Source organism: Pyricularia pennisetigena, chromosome 1 (genome assembly GCF_004337985.1).
Source record: "Pyricularia pennisetigena strain Br36 chromosome 1, whole genome shotgun sequence".
Taxonomy (NCBI): domain Eukaryota; kingdom Fungi; phylum Ascomycota; class Sordariomycetes; order Magnaporthales; family Pyriculariaceae; genus Pyricularia; species Pyricularia pennisetigena.
Window position 1 is genome coordinate 4,147,247 of NC_043740.1, and position 19,348 is coordinate 4,166,594.

The 19,348-nt window shown below is 51.4% G+C and overlaps 7 protein-coding genes across 7 annotated transcripts; 5 read left to right on the forward strand and 2 right to left on the reverse strand.

Moving 5' to 3' along the window:
- Positions 1-5,233: 5,233 nt before the first annotated feature.
- On the forward strand, positions 5,234-6,436 carry PpBr36_07769 (uncharacterized protein; the record flags this gene model as incomplete). The annotated part of the gene is made up of 1 exon (XM_029894904.1): positions 5,234-6,436. One exon carries the CDS (start codon positions 5,234-5,236, stop codon positions 6,434-6,436), a length of 1,203 nt encoding a protein of 400 aa, XP_029747844.1.
- Positions 6,437-8,033: 1,597 nt separating this feature from the next.
- PpBr36_07770 (uncharacterized protein) lies at positions 8,034-10,910 on the forward strand (the record flags this gene model as incomplete). Its single annotated transcript, XM_029894905.1, has 5 exons — positions 8,034-8,136; positions 8,232-9,116; positions 9,191-9,606; positions 9,676-9,839; positions 9,917-10,910. 5 exons carry the CDS (start codon positions 8,034-8,036, stop codon positions 10,908-10,910), a joined length of 2,562 nt encoding a protein of 853 aa, XP_029748251.1.
- A 635-nt stretch (positions 10,911-11,545) lies between these two features.
- PpBr36_07771 (uncharacterized protein) lies at positions 11,546-12,099 on the forward strand (the record flags this gene model as incomplete). Its single annotated transcript, XM_029894906.1, has 2 exons — positions 11,546-11,644; positions 11,803-12,099. The coding sequence occupies 2 exons, from the start codon at positions 11,546-11,548 to the stop codon at positions 12,097-12,099; spliced, it is 396 nt and encodes a 131-aa protein (XP_029748250.1).
- A 42-nt stretch (positions 12,100-12,141) lies between these two features.
- On the forward strand, positions 12,142-13,275 carry PpBr36_07772 (uncharacterized protein; the record flags this gene model as incomplete). Its single annotated transcript, XM_029894907.1, has 3 exons — positions 12,142-12,388; positions 12,423-12,572; positions 12,680-13,275. The coding sequence occupies 3 exons, from the start codon at positions 12,142-12,144 to the stop codon at positions 13,273-13,275; spliced, it is 993 nt and encodes a 330-aa protein (XP_029748253.1).
- On the reverse strand, positions 12,151-12,394 carry PpBr36_07773 (uncharacterized protein; the record flags this gene model as incomplete). Its single annotated transcript, XM_029894908.1, is given in 2 exon segments — positions 12,151-12,337; positions 12,354-12,394. 2 exon segments carry the CDS (start codon positions 12,392-12,394, stop codon positions 12,151-12,153), a joined length of 228 nt encoding a protein of 75 aa, XP_029748252.1.
- Positions 13,276-13,671: 396 nt separating the features above from the next.
- On the reverse strand, positions 13,672-14,856 carry PpBr36_07774 (uncharacterized protein; the record flags this gene model as incomplete). Its single annotated transcript, XM_029894909.1, has 3 exons — positions 13,672-13,813; positions 13,900-14,144; positions 14,260-14,856. The coding sequence occupies 3 exons, from the start codon at positions 14,854-14,856 to the stop codon at positions 13,672-13,674; spliced, it is 984 nt and encodes a 327-aa protein (XP_029748247.1).
- A 1,283-nt stretch (positions 14,857-16,139) lies between these two features.
- Positions 16,140-19,214, forward strand: PpBr36_07775 (uncharacterized protein; the record flags this gene model as incomplete). The annotated part of the gene is made up of 2 exons (XM_029894910.1): positions 16,140-17,399; positions 17,514-19,214. 2 exons carry the CDS (start codon positions 16,140-16,142, stop codon positions 19,212-19,214), a joined length of 2,961 nt encoding a protein of 986 aa, XP_029748246.1.
- Between the last annotated feature and the right edge of the window lie 134 nt (positions 19,215-19,348).

The following is a 19,348-nucleotide window of genomic DNA, read 5'->3' on the forward strand; positions in this document are numbered from 1 at the left end:
CAGTCAAGCACCTCTCTGGGGTACGTACGCTCTACCCCGCCGGGCCAGACATGGAATGCCAAGATGGTACGACGAAACATCGTCGTCCTTCTCCACATGTACCCATCGAAGCCTGGCGGCAACACGGGCATAGCGCCCGAGCGGTGGTGAAAGGTCGGCCAGTCTGAAAAGCCTCGGAGTAACAGATTGGGTAACTTCCGGAGATCATCACGGATTGCCGTCTAAGGCGGCAGTGCTGTGGGATTGTGAGTAGGGGACCCGTGCAGGGCTAATGTGGGACGTAGAGGGCAGGGCGGATGGCAGTAAACGAGGCATGGATGCGGGTGGAACCCGACTGGAATGTTAAGCAATCAGGAAGAAGATAAGCGTCTTTAGGGCAAAGCAATACTGTACCTGAGGAAGGCGCAAAAGCAGCTTGGGAGCCATGGAGGCCATAGCAAGATCAACGGCTCTCCGGACCCGCCTCCGCAAAAGCATATCAGGGTCGGCTGCTTGTCTGGCTGATCGACATTGGAGCAACTCCAGGCTAGATTGCTGGATGGATACGGCATCATAGCCGTAGGTTATGCAATATGACCAAGGTCAGAAGAAAGGGCGCAGACGCGGCAGACTTGACGACTTGATAGGAAATTTCATCGTGACAACCTCCAAACTCGGACATGCCAGAGCAGGAGAAACGGTCGTGATGTAGCATGTTTTCGATCGGTGCGAATATGGGGCCAGTGGAACAGAACCATGGCAGAATATCTGTACCAACTTTCACCGCAGGAATCAAAACGGACCATCAATCTTGGTTAGGTCTGTTCTACCCACCGAAGTAGTGATCGGCGCGGGGTTTTTGGTGCTTGCTAATGGTGGTCCAAACACACGTCCTATGTTGAATGATTCTTCGGGTAGACACATGTGACAGACATATAATCTTGCGCTCATTGATAGGGGAGGAAAAGGTGGTTGATCCAATATTGTAGGCAGTCTTGGGTCGCTGGGGCCACATGTCGGCCAATGGAAGTCGTGCAATAGGTTGGCAAGATGGCTGGCATGTTTTCTTGTTGGGTGCCTCCTGAAACTGTATCGCTCGCTTGACGATCACCTCGTGGGGGGTTTCTAGCGTGGCGATCGTCGTCGAGAAAGGACCCGAGCCAATATGTTGTTAAGATGATAGGGAGCTAGAAGTGAGCGTGTCCATGGCGACTGAACGGCCAATATCGGAAGCGAAGGCATTCGCCTACCCAAGTACAGATAGACTACAACAAAGGTAGCTAACCTGAGAATGGGACTGTGTGGTTTCCCAGATACTCTGTTTCGATATGCCGATGTCCGCCGACGTCGAGACAACAAGACAGGGGTTAGCGAGCCCCATACTGATTGTTATTCCGAGACATGGCGGGGTTGTGGCTGTACGCAGTGACTGCGTAAATGCGTGTACGCAAATAGCGTATATCAATGCCATTGGAAACAGTCCCATCTCTCTGCAGATGTTTCTTGGTTCAGATTGCAACCGAGTCAGGCGGGATTAGTCAAGGCATTTTGATTACGACGATATAACGCCAAGTTCGGGTCAATATATCTATGTACAGTAATGTACCGTATTTGTGCATGGGGAAGGCAAGGGTAACGAGGTAGAAATTCAACTGTCAAAGCGGCCAGCCGATTCTCCGGAGATAGCAAACCCCGTCCGGCGGATAGAAACGAGGAATGCCCATATCGCGTGGTAAGCCGGCAGCTGAGTGTCTCGGTTGGCGCTTAGTGTAGTCTTGTCATTTTCACTCTCCCACCGCCGCTATCAAGTTAGCGACTGTTTGTGGTAATGTGATTTCAATTGAACAAGTGGACATTTGATCCCGGTAGATGCAGGATGGAGGGGTGGTGGTGGTGGTGGTGGTGGTGGTGGGTTACAAGTCCATGGAAGCACGTTTGTCGTCATCTTACAAGATCGACGCCAACAGAACCCCTTTTATTTTCTTCTTTTCAGGGTCGTACCTAGTCGTTTCCGGTTTAGAAAGAGTGGGCTCGGAAGCAATCCAGGCGAATGAGTGGTGGTGCAAGGTATGCACCCGCCTCCCTGCATCCCCCTTCCGGTTGGGAAGCGACAAATGAGAGAGGGTGGTGGGGCCTAGGGGGCTCAAATCCAGGCGGGACAGATGATAACGGAATAGGGAGTAAAAATAAACTGGGGACAATGACGTTAGCCAAGACTAGTTGCGGCAGCAGGATAACTGGACTGTACTGTACTTGAAGGGTTCGACAACGAAATCGAATGAAAGGACGAGAATGGTCGCTTCGAACTGCACTGTGGAACAGGGACAAATGGTACCAGCGCCTCTTTGTCTTCCCATTCGATCGGTAAAGGCCTCCAATACCTGCAAGTATCCCTATAGGGACTCCGTCCGGGACCAAACACCCTGATTCTGCGCTTGAAGATAGGTGAGTGACGTCGCACGGGCCTGGTGCTCTCTTGTCTTGACTTTGCAACCAATGACTCGGCCGAGGAGACATGGTTCGGCAATAATCAACGACAGCGCCAAAGTCGACAAAAGTTAGACGTACAGTAGTAGAAGTGCGAAGACGTCAGACAGTACCAGTCACTTCCAAAACAGTGAAGCCTTCAAGGGGTTCTAATATTTTTGGATTTTTACTTTTGCTATCCACCACAACTATGTGGCCGATTCAACTCAGTTTGGGACAAACTACCACGACCAGTGGACCCAATGACGACATAAACCTGCCAAGCATTTGACACATTTTGTCCGATCAAAGTGCCGCAAAATTGTTCTGGCGAAAACAACACAATGATTATATTCGAAACGGATAAAAAGGGTAAACCCTACATACTTACTGTATAGTATAGTATTTATGTACGTAAGTTTGGCATGTAGCAAACAATGATTGTCAATAGCATTGCTGATATAGCCGGGTTTTCGGGATTAGCCGCAAGCCGCAAGAAAATTCATATGAACACTAAGTTTAGAATAGTACGACACCCTTCAGGTTACTGCTTAGGGTGATTTTGCTGCATTGTGCCACAGAAAATGGGCGCAATTCGTATCCTGACAACCATGCAACTATCTTCTTAGCTTAGCATTTGAAAGTGGAGGGGGAAGACATCGCGAAAGCGGTGCCTGGCGGCCCATGCCTAAAGTCGCACGATGCCGGAAGGATCGATCGTGAGGCAGACACACGACGGTAAGAGGAGTGCTGCAGGATGAATGTCACAGTTCTGACGTTCAAGGACCGGCCTCGGCGGCGGAATGCGCCCAATGACCCTCCGCTTAATTGGTGTCAAATTCTGACGCCTACAAGGACCATTGTCTCCGGATTCAGGCGGTGGCACCGATAAAGTCCTGTATACATTCCCGCCGCTCACGCTAGTTTCCTGCTTGTCTCTGTAGTCGTGGTCTGCGGCTTCCCCTATTCTACCACGATGAGTGCAGTAGTGCCACGGTACCTATTGTCGTCGGCCTCATCCGGTGTTTGCGGCGCTTTCACTCATCCAATCCGTTGGGTTTCGATCATCGGCTCGAGATGATGCAGTTGTCGAATAAAGCACAGCAGTAGAACTGCTGATGTCAACGTCGTATCCTATTGACGTCGTTATCCCCGAAACCCGTGTGCAGCCCCTTTGGACGGGATGATGGAATGCTTGCATGAGAAGTTTGGGTTTGGCTGCAGCAGATATCAGCAGCAAACGTTTTTCTTGCGCTCAAGACAAGAAGCAATTGTTCACAGTAGTACCCCTAGTCGGGTACTGCCTAAAGAAAGAACGATCCACTGTATGCACAATGATGCGGCGCAATGCACAACCTGGAGTAAACCCTGAGAAAAAGAAAATATTAACACCACACACACTTTCTCAACCCACCCATGTATGTGTTCAGGGTCTGCTGCAGATTTTTGATTTCTACCAACACCTGCCAAGCGATTATGTCCGCCGCCGAGCTATTGTCGTCAGTGCTGCCCCCTTCACCCGCCTGAACCAGGTGGGGGTTGGGGAGGCGGTGCCACTGTCATTGATACGTCGTTGCTTGTTTTGGAATAAGGCGACAGGGGGTTGGGCGACATGTTGGTGAGCGTCATGCAATCGGTCCCCTGGGACCGCAGCGCCCCTTAGGGCCGGCCTTTCGATTTTATTGGAACGTCATGATGCACATTCTGCTATTGAATATCCGGATCGCGAGGGGACCCTTTTTTTTTCTCGCTATTTCTTTCTTTTATCATCTGGCCCTTTATTCTTCTTTGGGTCCTTCGTTGTCAAGACGATGCATTGGTGAGAGTTAATGATGCGACGACCTTGCTAGTTGTGGGTGAGGCCCATGAAACTGACTCGCCTTTTTTTGGTGACGCCACGTCTATTCCAAACGCGCCGCTCTCGAATTTTGCTGTTAGATCTACACTAGCGTTATGACTCGACCGTGGAATATTCGCGTACATTTTTGGATAGAGTTAGTTACATACCCAGGTACCTATGTATCTAATTAAGGGTCCGATTTACAGTCTGATCAACCAAGGAGGGACAGGAGGAAGGAGGCTAAACCTCCGTAACCTTGGTAACCTCTTCCCCTGGGTGGTGAAAATCGGACAAGCCCGGGTGTATCAGGGGCGTGTTTGCTTGCTACTTCTTGATATGTTGTACTGTACGGTACGGTCTGCACAGTACGGTAGGTACTACGTAGACTAGACTGGACAATACCTCAGTCGCCCACATTGTGGGATGGGATGTCTTTTGACCCACATGGATGCAAGGAATCAATAACGGAGGCAAAGGACGCTGACGGTCTGTTCAAGAGACGACGCTAGAACCCCACCAGACACACACATGCCTCGCTAGGTACGCAAGTACGGTACATCCTCTAACCCGGTGCAACAATCATTCTCCTGCAGGCATGCTGATCCCCTGGATGTGCGGTCCCACTTCAACATTCACATTTGAAAGTGGAGTTCTTGGGCTTGACGACATCATCCGCAGGGAAGCCCTCACACCTCCAGTCCGCATGGAAGCGTCCCGCCGAAAAAAGAGGCAATGCCTATCTCAAACTTGTATAAGTATGTCGGATTTCCCCTTTGATCAACACATGATTCTGTTTCTCTCATCTCACGATCATCTTGCCAACTGTCTATATCATAAAAGCTATACTCTACAACCAGTCTTACGACTTTGAGTAACTCAGCTCCACCCAGCCTACATCCTTCTACCCTATTATATAATCCCTATCCAGAACCACCTTTTCACACAACAATGTCGCAAACAAACGGCACCCACACTAAAAAAGCCGTCCACTTCGGCGCCGGCAACATCGGTCGTGGCTTTGTCGCCTGCTTTCTCCACAACTCCGGATATGAGGTCGTGTTCGCCGATGTCACGGACAGGACTTGCGACGCCATTAACAACCAGCCCTCTTACAAGGTGATCGAGGTTGGCGCCGAGGGCACCGAGGAGAAGACCATCACAAACTATCGCGCCATTAACTCAAAAACAAATGAAGACAAGCTGGTCGAAGAGATCGCCACTGCAGATGTCGTGACATGCTCAGTCGGCCCCAGCATCCTCAAATTCATCGCTCCTGTCATCGCAAAGGGTCTCGAGAGGAGGTCAGAGAACATCAAGCCCGCCGCAGTCATCGCTTGTGAAAACGCTATTGGCGCCACCGACACGCTCGCCGAGCACATCAAGGAGCACCTCCCACCCACCATTGTGGAGAACTTGTCGAAACGCGCCCGTTTCGCCAACTCGGCCATTGACCGTATCGTCCCCGCTCAAGACCCTAATTCCGGCCTTGATGTCAAGCTCGAGAAGTTCTACGAGTGGGTCGTCGACAGGACGCCCTTTGCCGATCATGAGGTTCCATCCATCGAGGGTATCCATTGGGTCGACAACCTCCAGCCGTACATTGAGCGCAAGTTGTACACCGTCAACACGGGTCATGCTACTGCCGCCTACCACGGTTACAACAGGCAAAAGCGCACTGTATACGATGCTCTCCAGGATCGTGATATCCAGCGCGAGGTTCGTCGCGCACTGGATAATACCTCAAAGCTTATCACCACCAAGCATGGCATCAGTCCTGAGGAGCAACAGGAGTATGTTCGCAAGATCATGACCCGCATTGGCAACCCCCATCTTGAGGACGCCGTCGAACGTGTCGGTCGCGCCCCTCTGCGTAAGCTGTCTCGCAAGGAGCGCTTCGTCGGCCCCGCTGCCGAGCTTGCCGAGAAGGGCGAGGACTGCAGCGCACTCCTTGATGCTGCCGAGATGGCTTTCCGTTTCCAGAATGTCGAGGAGGACGCTGAAAGCAAAGACCTCGCCAAGATTATGGCAGAGAACAACGCGGAGCAGGTTGTTTCGCAGGTTTGCGGTCTTCAGCCTTCGGATAAGCTCTACCCCAAGATGGTTGAGATCGTCCACAGGGTTCAGCAAGATGCTATGGATGACTCTGAGTAAGCTTGTGAAAACTAGCCAAACCCCAATGTCTCTTGGTGTCGGCCTCTTTTGTTGTTGATGCTTGCATCTTTTTTTTCTCTTTTGCCTCTTTTTTCATTGCTTTTGCGATTTGCACTTGATTTTGACGACTTGCATATACCGGCGTTGGTTACCCATTTGGAAATATTGACGGGACTGCTTTTTCTGTATTTCTTTTTTCATGTCATGGAAATTTGTTAGGACCAGCCTGGAGTTTTGGCCGGCCGATGCGCTCTTTCAGAACATACACGGTGTGTACTGTGTGTGGAGGATCGTTTTAAGTGGTTTACATGTTTTCAGCAGGCTGCATTTATTAGACATACCTTGCTACCGAAAACGAAAATATACGATTTATGATAAAATTGCGTCCAAAGGTCGAGTGCCATTTGTGATTTCAGCCGAACAATGAAGTGTCGTCAAATGCGGCTGATGGAAGGCTGCCACACAACTTTCAAATTAATTGCTTGTGAAGAAAAACGAATGGGGGTACCCTTGCTCTCCCATACTCTAAAGCCCCCGCCTAACTTCCCGCTGCCGGGCGGTGGCTGCGCGAGCACGCCAAGACATCGTGACTTTGCCACCCGCGCACGGCACAAGCAATGATCTATCCATAGCCATTCTAGAAAGACTGGTGGAAACCCCTCGCCCGTTATCTACCTGGGCCCCATTCACCTTATATATGCCAATGTTGTTTGCCGAATGAGAAATGAAAACTCAACACGACCAATAGCAGATATAAACCATCTGTGTCCAGTGCAATTGTCATTCCTTTTATTAAGCGACTGCATAACATAGGTTTGGTCAAAGCGATGGTGGGCCATGTCAGTAGTGCTTTCTTACAAAGGTACCCCGCCGCCAGCACGAACTCCTACGGAGCAACGTATTTCCTGAGTGGGAGTTTATAGTGGACCCCACCACCAGCTACTCACCGATAAGATATTGTGGCCTCAGGCAACAAGAAGCTGTCGCGGAAAGACCACATTGTGACAAGCAAGCTTCGAATTTGGGTACCTGGTAAGGTACAGGCCAACTGGCGGTAGCTCTCCAATTCATGATCAAGCCAGCATTGAAATATCAGATCTCAATGACCAGTGCAGACGAAGCCACGACCAAAAGCAAGCAGTCGAGCATTTTGAGACTTGTTTGAAGCTAGCGGCAGGGCCGAGATTTCCCCTATACACAACATTGTTGTTCTGCCCAATGCTCCTCACAACCGCCATCTAAACCCACCCCACTATAGAAACGCAGCCTCGATAGCAGCACCTACAACCCCCCTTGAGCCCAGTACTTTGGTGTTAGGCACCGTTCAATATGCGGTTAGATGTCAAGGTGTGTAACTGCTCAGGCTCTCGCTGTTGCGCCATGTCTTATTCCTGTGCAACCGACGGGCGGCTGGTCGGCGGGCAGACATATGTGGCCTCAGCCACTCGCTCTTGCTGCTTCACGGGAAATCTACCGAGCTTAGGCTTGATTGCTATGGAATTAATAGCACTCAAACGCTTCAAGCAACGTTTAATAATCTCATTGTGGCAATTGAGACATCTGGAGACAGCTCTCCGAGGGTGCAACTAGGCTAACCATGTCAATCACGATACAGCGCCAGCTCTTCGCGCGCAGCGAGCGCGTGAAGGGGATTGACTTCCACCCGCAAGAGCCATGGATACTGACCACTCTGTACAGCGGTAAGCTTCGAATACATACTCGGAACGAGTGACCCAAGCATCACCACTTGCTATGAGAGAAAGATCGCGATGCTGACCCAGCGAGTATCTTCCAGGCCATGTGTACATCTGGTCATACGAAACGCAGCAAATTGTCAAGACCTTCGAGCTTACAGATGTCCCCGTACGAGCGGGTCGGTTTATTGCAAGGAAGAACTGGATCGTTTGCGGCTCCGACGACTTCCAGCTCCGTGTTTACAACTACAACACATCCGAGAAGATCACATCTTTCGAGGCACACCCCGACTACATCCGTGCTATTGCTGTCCACCCTACACAGCCATTTGTCCTCACAGCATCCGACGATATGACTATAAAGCTCTGGGACTGGGAAAAGGGCTGGAAGTGCGTGCAGGTTTTTGAGGGCCACAGCCACTATGTCATGGGCCTGGCCATCAACCCAAAGGACACAAACACATTCGCATCGGCATGTTTAGACAGGACGGTCAAGATTTGGAGCTTGGGATCGTCTACGGCAAACTTCACGCTTGAAGCGCATGAGACAAAGGGCGTGAACCACGTTGATTATTACCCACACTCTGACAAGCCATACCTTCTCACAACCTCGGACGACAGGACGGTAAAGATTTGGGACTACACAACCAAGTCCTTGATTGCCACCCTCGAGGGCCACACAAACAACGTCTCATTCGCCTGCTACCACCCCGAGCTTCCAGTCATCATTTCCGGCTCCGAAGATGGTACCGTCAGGATATGGCATGCCAACACCTACCGTTTTGAGCAGTCTTTGAACTATGGCCTGGAGCGTGCGTGGTGTGTCTCATACCAAAAGGGCAAGCAGGGCGTCGCTGTTGGTTTTGATGATGGTGCTGTTGTCGTCAAGCTGGGTCGCGAAGAGCCAGCTGTCTCCATGGACAACTCTGGAAAACTGATCTGGGCAAGGCATAACGAGGTTGTGTCTTCGATAATCAAAGGCGGAGGTGAGCTTATTTGCGATGTGGAGGTCATCCGAAACGCCGTTCGCGATCTGAAGCTAACAAATCATTACGGGCAGATGCTACGATCAAGGATGGCACACCGATTTCACTTCCCACTAAGGATCTTGGCACTTGCGAGGTTTACCCCCAGACCCTGATACACTCGCCGAATGGCAGGTTTGTCGCGGTTTGTGGCGATGGTGAATACATCATTTACACGGCTTTGGCATGGAGGAACAAGGCCTTCGGTTCCGCCCTAGACTTTGTTTGGGCCACCAAAGACAATAGCAACGACTTCGCCATCAGAGAATCTGCGACCAGTGTCAAAGTCTACAAGAATTTTGTTGAGAAGCCCGGTGGGCTTGATGTTGGCTTTCAGGCTGATGGACTATCCGGTGGTGTCCTCCTCGGAGTCAAGGGCCAGGGTGGTATTTCTTTCTTTGACTGGGCGACTGGTGGGCTGGTCAGGAGAATTGAGGTTGAACCGAGACAAGTTAGTAACGATTCGGGACCATTGGTTTGATTGAGATATACCGACGCTGACATTATATTGCCCGTCTAGGTCTACTGGTCAGAGAGCGGTGAGCTGGTCACACTAGCTTGTGAGGACTCTTTCTACGTACTCAGGTTCTCGCGTGAGAACTACATCGAGGCTACGCAGGAAGGCAACGTTGACGAGGATGGTGTCGAGTCTGCCTTTGAGGTTGTCACCGACATCAACGAGAGGTAAATATTTTTCTCTTGAACAGACGCTGACGCACAAATGTCCTTTTGATGCTAATAACTTTCCCTTTTTTTTGTAGCGTCCGTACTGGAGAGTGGGTTGGCGACTGCTTCATCTACACCAACAGCACGAACAGGCTTAATTACCTCGTTGGCGACCAAACTTATACCGTCTCACACTTCGACCAGCCAATGTACGTTATAGGCTACATCCAGAGGGACTCGCGAATTTACTTGTGCGACAAGGATGTCAACGTCACTTCGTTCGCCTTGTCGCTGCCAGTACTAGAGTATCAGACCCTTGTGCTCCGTGGGGATATGGAAACAGCCGCCGAACTGCTCCCGTCCATTCCCCAGGACCAGCTCAACAAAATCGCGAGATTCCTGGAGGGGCAAGGTCATAAGTCTCTGGCACTGGAGGTGGCCACGGACCCAGAACACAAGTTCGACCTAGCGCTGGCGCTCAATCACCTTGATATAGCACTGGAGCTGGCTCGCGAGGCTGATGTCGACCACAAATGGAAGACTGTGGGAGACGCAGCGCTGGCAGCTTGGGACGTCGCCCTTGCAACCGAGTGTTTCAGCCATGCACGCGATCTCGGCTCCCTCCTCCTGCTATATAGCTCCACCTCGGATAAGGAAGGTTTACAGAAGCTGGCAGAGCAGGCGACGGAGGCGGGTGCGCACAACGTTGCTTTTACATCCAGGTGGCTTCTGGGCGACGTTGCGGCCTGCGTTGGAATCCTGCGAAGCACAGGCAGACTCGCCGAGGCGGTACTGTTTAGCCAGACTTACAAGCCGAGCCTCGCCCCGGCCGTGGTCAAGGAATGGAAGGAGAGCTTGGAGAGCAGCAAGAAGGGCAGGGTAGCGAGGATGTTGGGCAGTCCTGAGGAGGACGGGGATGAGCTGTTTCCAGAATGGGAGGAGTGGCTGAAGCTCGAGGCAGACGGGGGATCTGCTGTTGACGCCACCGCAGCGCCAAAGAAGGCGGCGATTGCCGCGGATGAAGACGACGAAGACGAGGAAGAAGAAGATGACGAGGAGGAAGATGACGATGATGAAGAGGATGCGTAGGTTCTATGTCCTCTTTGATTGCTTTCATGGGTACAATTCCAAATAGCGCTTCTGCCTTCATAATTTGAAGGAAGACAGGTGGGTGGTCATCTTGCCGGAGTGGGGTTTATGTCTATGAGGAAAAGTTATAGACAAACAAGAGCATTTGTTTTCCTTTCCATTTTCTTTCCTATCTCCAACGAGGATATTGTCTGAAAAGAGGTGCCAACCTTACCGGCGATCAAGTCAGCCCGTTTGATTGCTTCAACGCTTTCTCTCCGACCAACCGATTCTTTCCAGCTTTATCTATGTTGGTGTTCTACTGCCCTTCGGCTCCCATCCTCACCCAAACCGTAACTATCAAAAGCCAAGCGCTTGTGACTACCTCATAGGCCTGAATCCACCTACCTCATTGCCTATCCTAGCTTGACCTGCAATCGACCATCTCACCCTCAAGTCACTTATCCAGTTGGTTTCTCTTTACGATCTCAATACGCCGTTCAAGTTTGGGAATTGCCACTAAGTCTGCGCTTTAAAGTTTCGCAACATCCTTTGAACTGTTCCTAACAACTCACCATTTCCTTCATCCTTGCACTCCTCAACTATTGTTACTATCCCAGCAGAAATCCCGCATTTTCCGATTCGTACCTGGAAAAATGGGTTCTGGCCTTCTCGCCATGAATGGCAATTCTGCTACCCTAATCAAGGTCGATAGGCTGCGCGAACTGATTGGTGCGCGGATTTCCCTCCCCCAAGTCAGTTTGTTGCACCACCTTCAAAATCCTCTGTATTCACTGATACTGGGGCTTACATCAGACCTCCACTCCATATCTGCTTCTTCGTATGCGGTCAAATGGCCTGCTGTTCCTCTACATTCGGGATGTCATTTTGATTTTCTAAGATCTAAACACAGCGGTCAAACAGAGTGCTAGCCATAATCTTGCCCGGCGTTACAGCTAGTTGTCGTAGGCGACACCAAAGCTCCGGGAAGAGCTCGGTCTTGGAAAGTATCACCGGCTTCGCCTTTCCCCGCGCGGCAGAGCTATGCACACGCTATGCCACGCAGATAACCTGTCGTCGGGAGGCTTATGAGAGCATCAATGTTACCATCATCCCTCATAACGAGTTGGACCCGGCCGAGGCTGCCAAGCTAAAGGAATTTTTCAGAAGTAGCAAGACTTCGCAAATGCACAAACGACGGCCTGGCTGACATCTTTGCGGAATATGGGCCGCCCCGACTAGGGTGCGGACGATGGGAGTCCTAACAAAACCAGACCTTGCCATCGAGCGGGCGATGCAAAACATTGCCATAGACCACGTTACCGGAAAGCGTTGCGACCTTCTCCTTGGCTATCATATCGTCAAAAATCGAGGCCCAGACGATGGGGAGTCCAGTCTTGCTGTTGGTCTGGAGGCTGAGGAGAATTTCTTCTCCGAACATCCATGGGCTGCATTGAAAAGCACCGAGCAGAACTGGGGCCGCGGCGCTCAAGACCAAGGTCCATGGTCTCCTTACTGAGTTGATCAAGCAAGAGTTCCCAAAGCTTAGAGAGGAGATTAAGACGAAACTGGTGGGGCTGAAAGCTATGCTGGATGGCTTGGGGGCGCCGAGGTCTGACCATACGAGGGCCTTTTCCGAGGACCACGTCTCCAAGAAGTCTAGGCAGGATTCAGAAGCCCCAAGTAGCATCTGCGCAAGCGAGCAATCTGAATATTCGGAAGAGTCTGCACAACCGCCCTGATACATGAGTCTGGGTGGCATCTTCCCGTGCGTTGTGTCTGGACAAAAGTGTGCGAGAAGAGCCTGAACACTTCCTTGCAGGCGAGATTGAGCAGCGTTACATACGTGCCAAGGAGCAGGCTCAATTTCTGGTCAGTATTGAGCGTACACAGTCGCCATTCACACTCAAACCCTCACTTCAACGACGCACTCGCCCGGGCCCAGCAGGAGCGTGTACTGGCAAACATCAAGACACTCTTTAGGATGGATGACGAGACATGGGACAGCCGCGAGCCGAGCCACGAGCTTCCCGTGTCCAAGGCAGCCTTCAAATCCCTGCACATGACCAGTCATTCCAACGCCGAATCAATGCAGCAGCATATACACGACGTATTCAAAAGTTACTACAAGGTGGTCATGAAGCGATTCGCAGATAACGTTTGTCTGCAAGTGGTTCATCATTATCTACTCTTTGCGGAAGATGGACCACTGAAAGTATTCAACTCGAAGCTTGTTCACAGCATGGATGCAGAACAGCTCGATGTGATTGCCGGCGAGAGCGCTGCTGTCAAGTCTCGGCGCAACAAGCTGGGTCACGACATTGCCACATTTGAGAAGGCGTTGGAGGTACTTGATACCGGAGTTGCCATGAAGCTCCGTCGGTAATCTTTTTCCTTGTCGCCTAGTATGCACAACTTGGCGCCTTGGCGACTTTATTCACCCATCTTTTCTAACTTTCCTCGTTTCTACCACTGGCAACATGATGCCGGGGGTTATTCCCACAATGAGAACTAATGTCAGGTTCTGTCCCGTCTATTACATAATCTGACAGACGAGTTATGGAAACATACCGCGAAGAAATGGCTTTTAGACTACGATTCTGCATAAGAGAGACTCTTTGAGTTAGGAGACGAGCGAAAATGAGTTCTTTTCACCTGTGCAATTGCGTAAACATGGACATGCGAGAAGACCGGGGTGGACGAACGCTTCAGGCTAGCTCTATGAATATTACCTAGCTACATTTACCTGACGCATACAGCTTTCCGTTGTGTTCTTGTCCATTCAAGTCAGGAAAGTTTCCGGGACATCAGGGCCCCAGACATACAAAGTATCCGGAGAAGCCGCCATGCGATGTGTCGGCTCCGACATGTCAAGCAGATCGCCATCCACATAATGCTCCATAATGAAGCGAGCAGGGTCGAACCTGCCAAATGGATCCAGTCAGTACAAATGAAGCAGTGACAGCTTCCCAATCAGGCCCGGGTAAGTAGTTAAGTCCAGGAAACTCACCAATAGTCAAAGATCTGGCTGCCCATGATGTGTCTACCAACACCCCAGCAGTTCTCGTAACCCTTCTCGCGCAGCCAATCGTGACCCAGAACCTGGGTGTCAAAGTCGTGCGTCTCGAAAGAAGAGTGATGGACGTGCATCTTGGGTCCCTCGAAGAAGAAGAAGCAGTGGTGGTCGACCTTTTGAGAGCCCCTGTTCAGGCGAAAGAAGACGGTAACGTCCTCGTTCTTCTCATTGTAGGCCAACTGTTAAGTTCATAAAGATAACAGAAAGTCTGTTAGCATATGTTCCCGGCTCGCTGGATCGATTTATATGGTTTCAATAGCAGACCCAAAAGAAAAAAAGAACAAAGGAACACACCTCGCTCGGGAAAAAGTTGAACCGGGTCGAGTAAAACTCATAACACTTGGCAAAGTTGGTCACGCACATGCCGAAATGACCCAGCTTGTGCACCGGTGCCGGCCTCTTTTGGAACCGCTGGAAAGTGTTGACGGGGCGCGTCTTCTCGAGAGGGTAGTTGACCCTGAGGTCCGGGAACTGAGGGTCCCTGACATCCACCTTTTCCTGGCCGTACACCAGGTGGAACGGAAAGCCGTCGACGGGATCATAAAAGGTCACGGCCTTGCCACCGCCGGGAGCATCCGTGAGGTCATATATTTCAGAGGCCTTGCACTCCTTGGGAAGTGTCTTGGAGGCGTGCATCAGGTCCTCCTCCGACTCGACGGCAAAGGCGGCACCGCCAAACTCATCTTGGTCGGCCTGATCGATGCACAAGACGAAGGGCTCGGAGCCGTAGCCGCGGTAGTAGGTCTTTTCGCCCACACGTTTGGTCTCGTAGAAGCCAAAGTCCTCCATGAATTGACGGGCCTTGGCAACATCCTTGTATTTGTAATTGACGTGGGCGATGTTGGTAAGGTTGATCCGCTTCAGATCATTGTGAACTGAGGCAGCCGCCATGATTGCGATTTTTTTTTTTAAATTTTGTTTGTTTGGTGGTTGCCAGCTCTGTTGTAAGATGAAGTGAAGCTGAATTGGCGATTTCTGGTACTTTTTTTGTTTTGAAGCGATTTTGGGGAGGAAAAACTATTGGAGATGAGTTCTTGCGTTGTTGGACGTACTGTACACCATCAAATAGCCTTGATAGCGTACCTACCTAGGTTCCCAACAGCGCCAAGCTTAACCTGAGATGTTTGATATTATATCCCAACTAATCCGGAAGAGATGAAAAAAAAAAAAAAAAAGAAAAAAAAAAAAGAGAAAGATAGCTTGACCAAGCCTGATGATTTTTTTGTCCCAAGTGTCGTAGTCTAGATAGATATTTACTCCCCATTTTATCAACTACCCGCCTAGGTACTCGGCAGTATTTTCAAAATGCAGCGCATTCTATAGAAAATGTGTTCCCGGGACATGCGGGGGAAGTCCATGGGTGGCGTGGTGGGGAACTACCGGCCCAGCACACACGAACTATAGCATATTAGAGAGGAACGGCAGTTGGGAAATCGGGGCTCAACCTGCAGGTGGAATACCCCAACCAGGCAAGCTCAGGGAAAAACAAAAACACGCCCGCCCGTCCCATCCAGTTAGTTAGTTGGTGAGCCCGGCACAATGATTATCTGTCATCGCTTACTTTACAGACTTTTGAACAATATTGACCCCTGCCAATTTTAATCATGGAGTTGCCGAGCCCCGCCAACGACCAAGTTGTATGTGAAGGGAATCCAATCCAATCGAAGTCTTCAGATAGATGGCAAAGCTGGAAGCCAGGTGGATTTGCTTATGTGAGCTTTGGCAGGAGGCTGTGGGCAGTCAACAACTTTACTTTTTTTTTTCTTTTTTCTTTTTCTCTTTCGCGATTGTCGTATTTGCTTAATAGTACGTACCTATTACCATGATACCGTAATTACCTGCTACCTTTACCAGCCTATCCAGGTACCTTGAGGCTACCTCGCATGAATTTTCGCGTTGGCTGCCCCCAAAATTCCCCGAGTTTGTGAGGGGAAAAGTGGGAACACGATGAGAATGCTCAGAACCACATCAGACTAGGGGTTAGGGTCAGTGACAATCAGATAAGGTGGTAGCTATCAATGGTGTCATCGTCACGTGTTGTTATCTATTGCTTGATGATTCCATCCCCTCTTCTCGCTTCTTTTAAAGTTTCGCGCGCACGGCATTTGGGACATGGTGGTTGCCCGTTATCGTCTTTTTTTTTTCTTTTTTGTAGAGGGAATGAAAAAAAAGAGATGGACAGGAAAGACGAAAAGATGGAGAAGCATCCTGAAGGAGCGGCGGGTTACGCTGCCTTACACGACGGCGACGTGCAGCTGCCAATTGCTTGGCGCCGAAGCTTCCGTCACAGGCGAGGTGGAAATGGCTTTCGCCGGTCGAGAGCGCTGCGTGGCTTGGTCCTTGGGTTTCTGGCATTTATTGTCTATGCTCAATGGAGGCAGATTCAACCCGTGGACGAACATGAATCTCCCGCAACTACCAAGACGCCGACATTGAACATCACCCAGCTTCGCAACAACGCCGAAACATGCGCCAAGCTCCGCCAGAAGCCTACTGACCCTCCCGGTCCAGGTAGGGAGAAGAATGCACGCTACATCGAGGGCGGCAGACCGACTCTTATCAAGAATGCTACTGTCTGGATTGGAGAGCCGACTGAGGGCACACTGCCTGACGATGCCCGGCGCGGTGTGGGGTTTGAGTGGATCAGAAATGTCGATGTTTTCCTCAGGAACGGGTTGATTTCTGAGGTTGGACCGTCCGGAAGCATCAGTTCCACCCAAGACACTATCACATATGATGCCCGTGGCCGACCGCTGACGGCAGGCATCATCGACATGCATAGCCATGCGGGCATAGACCCCCTCCCAGGCCTCCGTGGAAACGACGACACCAACGAGATGTCATCCGACATTACGCCCTACGTGCGCTCCATTGACGGCATCAAGCCCCTGGACCCCCAGATCCGCGTCATCAAGTCTGGCGGCGTGACAACCTCGCTCGTCCTGCCGGGCTCGGCCAACAACATAGGCGGCGAGGCGTACGTCATCAAGCATGCAGTCGGTCATCAGGACGGCCGTCCAGAGATCAGCGCTGTGGATATGCTTGCCGACCCCGACCGCAACTGGCGCTACATGAAGATGGCATGTGGTGAGAACGCCAAGAACGTTTACGGCAATCCCGGTGAGAAGGGGCCGACGAGCAGGCTGGGCGAGTCGTGGGAGTTTAGGCATGCATTTGAGCAGGCCGCCGAGCTGGTGCGGGCACAGGATGACTGGTGTAATGCTGCGGATGCCCTTGGGGTAGAAAACATGCAGACGTATCTGCCACAGGAGCTGCGCTGGGAGGCTCTAGGTGCGGTCCTGCGGGGACAGGTTCATGTTAACACTCACTGCTACACGATCCCAGATCTGGAGGCCATGGTTGACCATACCAACGAGTTCAAGTTCCCGGTTAGGGCATTCCACCATGCCCATCAAACTTTTCTTGTGCCAGAGGTAAGCTACATCTCATTTCTGTCTTGGGAGGGTTTTTTTTTTTTTTCCTTTTTCTTTTTCATACAGTCACCTTCGGATATCACAAGTCTGGAGATATGCTAAAATACCAGCAAGATTCTGAAAAGAGTTTACGGTGGAGTTTATCCGGCTTCCGCGCTCTTTGCCGACAACATGTGGTATAAGGACGAGGCCAATACCGCTTCTGAGTTTGCAGGCAAGATCCTCTTCGAAGCTGGTCTCGATTCTGTCTACGTCAGCGACAACCCCGTCATAAACGCTCAACATGTCGTCTTCGAGGCCGCCAAGGCTTATGGATATGGTCTGCCTTACCATGCCGCTCTTGCGTCCGTCACGTCGACGCCAGCGAAATATCTTGGACTGGGCAACAGGCTGGGCAAGATCAAGGCTGGCTTCGATGCTGATGTCGTAGTATGGGACAGCGATCCGCTCAGTGTGGGTGCCGCACCGGCACAGGTCTGGATCGATGGGACGGCGCAGTTTGAGGATCCCGTAGAACTGCACAAGCCTGTCAGAGAGCTGATCAAGCCAGATTTGAACCTAGCCCATGTGCCTGGAAAAGACCACCAGGTCGACAGTGTCGTCTTCATGGGAATAACCAATCTCATTCTCTCGGGCGTCGACGCCGAGACCCACACTGGTCAGATCAACATGGCAGTCACGGACGGCAAGGTGGCCTGCGTCGGCTCGTGTGCTGCGCATCTTTCGTCGCCTGGCGTCAAAACCATCAAACTGCGAAACGGCCATGTCACAGATCCTTTCATTGCCGTTGGATCTTCGATTGGTCTCAACGCCATCGATGCCGAGTCTTCCACAGACAACGGAAGAAACCCAGTCGGCACCTTCACGCGTGCTGTAGATGGCCTGGCGCTGGATAACCAAAAGGTCCACGCTGCAAGTAGATACGGTGTCACACGCGCAGTTTCCGCACCCAAGCTCTCTGGCCAGTTTACGCATCATGGAGTTAGTGCTGGCTTCAGAACTGGCGCCAAGCACTCTTTAGAGAAAGGGGCTGTCTGGTCAGGTGATGTTGCAGTGCATTACACGCTCTCTGAGCACGGAAAATCCGACAAAACGCCTTCAATCTCGAGTGCGGTGGGCTCGCTCCGGTCCGCGCTACTAGACGCCGTTGTTGCGGTGGGTGGGACAGGACACAAGGGCGCCGCCGGCATAGACAAGTTCACCGAAAAGGCTTACCTCAAAAAGGTTGTAACCGGCGAAATGCCCCTGGTGTTAACCGTACACAGCGCCGACACCATCGCTGCAATTCTCCGGGTGAAAAATGAGGTGGAAAAGGCCGCAGCTACATCTCTCGACAAGGCCCTCGTCGATAAGGGACAGTCGAGAATCAGGCTGATCATACTTGGCGGAGCCGAGTCGCATCTTATAGCCTCGGAGCTCGCCGAAGCCAGGGTTGCAGGTGTCATCCTCGCCCCGTTGCAGAGCTACTGTACGGTCTGGGAGCAGCGTCGCTGTCTAACCGGCGCCCCGCTCACAAATGGCACGGCTCTTGACATCTTGCATGCTGCTGGAGTGCCCGTGGGAATCGGTCTGGAAGAGGACTGGTTGGTGCGGGACCTGGGGTTACTTGCAGGGATTGCGGGGCGGAACAGCGGCGGTAAGATTGGACGGAAGGAGGCTTTGGGGTTCATTGGTGCAGGAATAGAGAGGATGCTGGGTGTTAAGAGACAGGAGGACCAGGGTGGGTTCGTGGTATGGGAGGGGGATCCTTTGGAGGTGGGTGCACGTGTGAAGGGCGTTAGTGATGGAGTTGGCCCGGTTACTGTCTTTGAGTAGCATGGGGTTCTTAATGAGGGTGGAAATGTATAGCGACCCTGAGGGTGAAGCTTGGGTGAGGATGGTGAGGAAAGACAAAAAAAAAAAAGGATAATAGGGGGTGGTTGCGGTTAGGGGTATCACGTGAGCTAGTT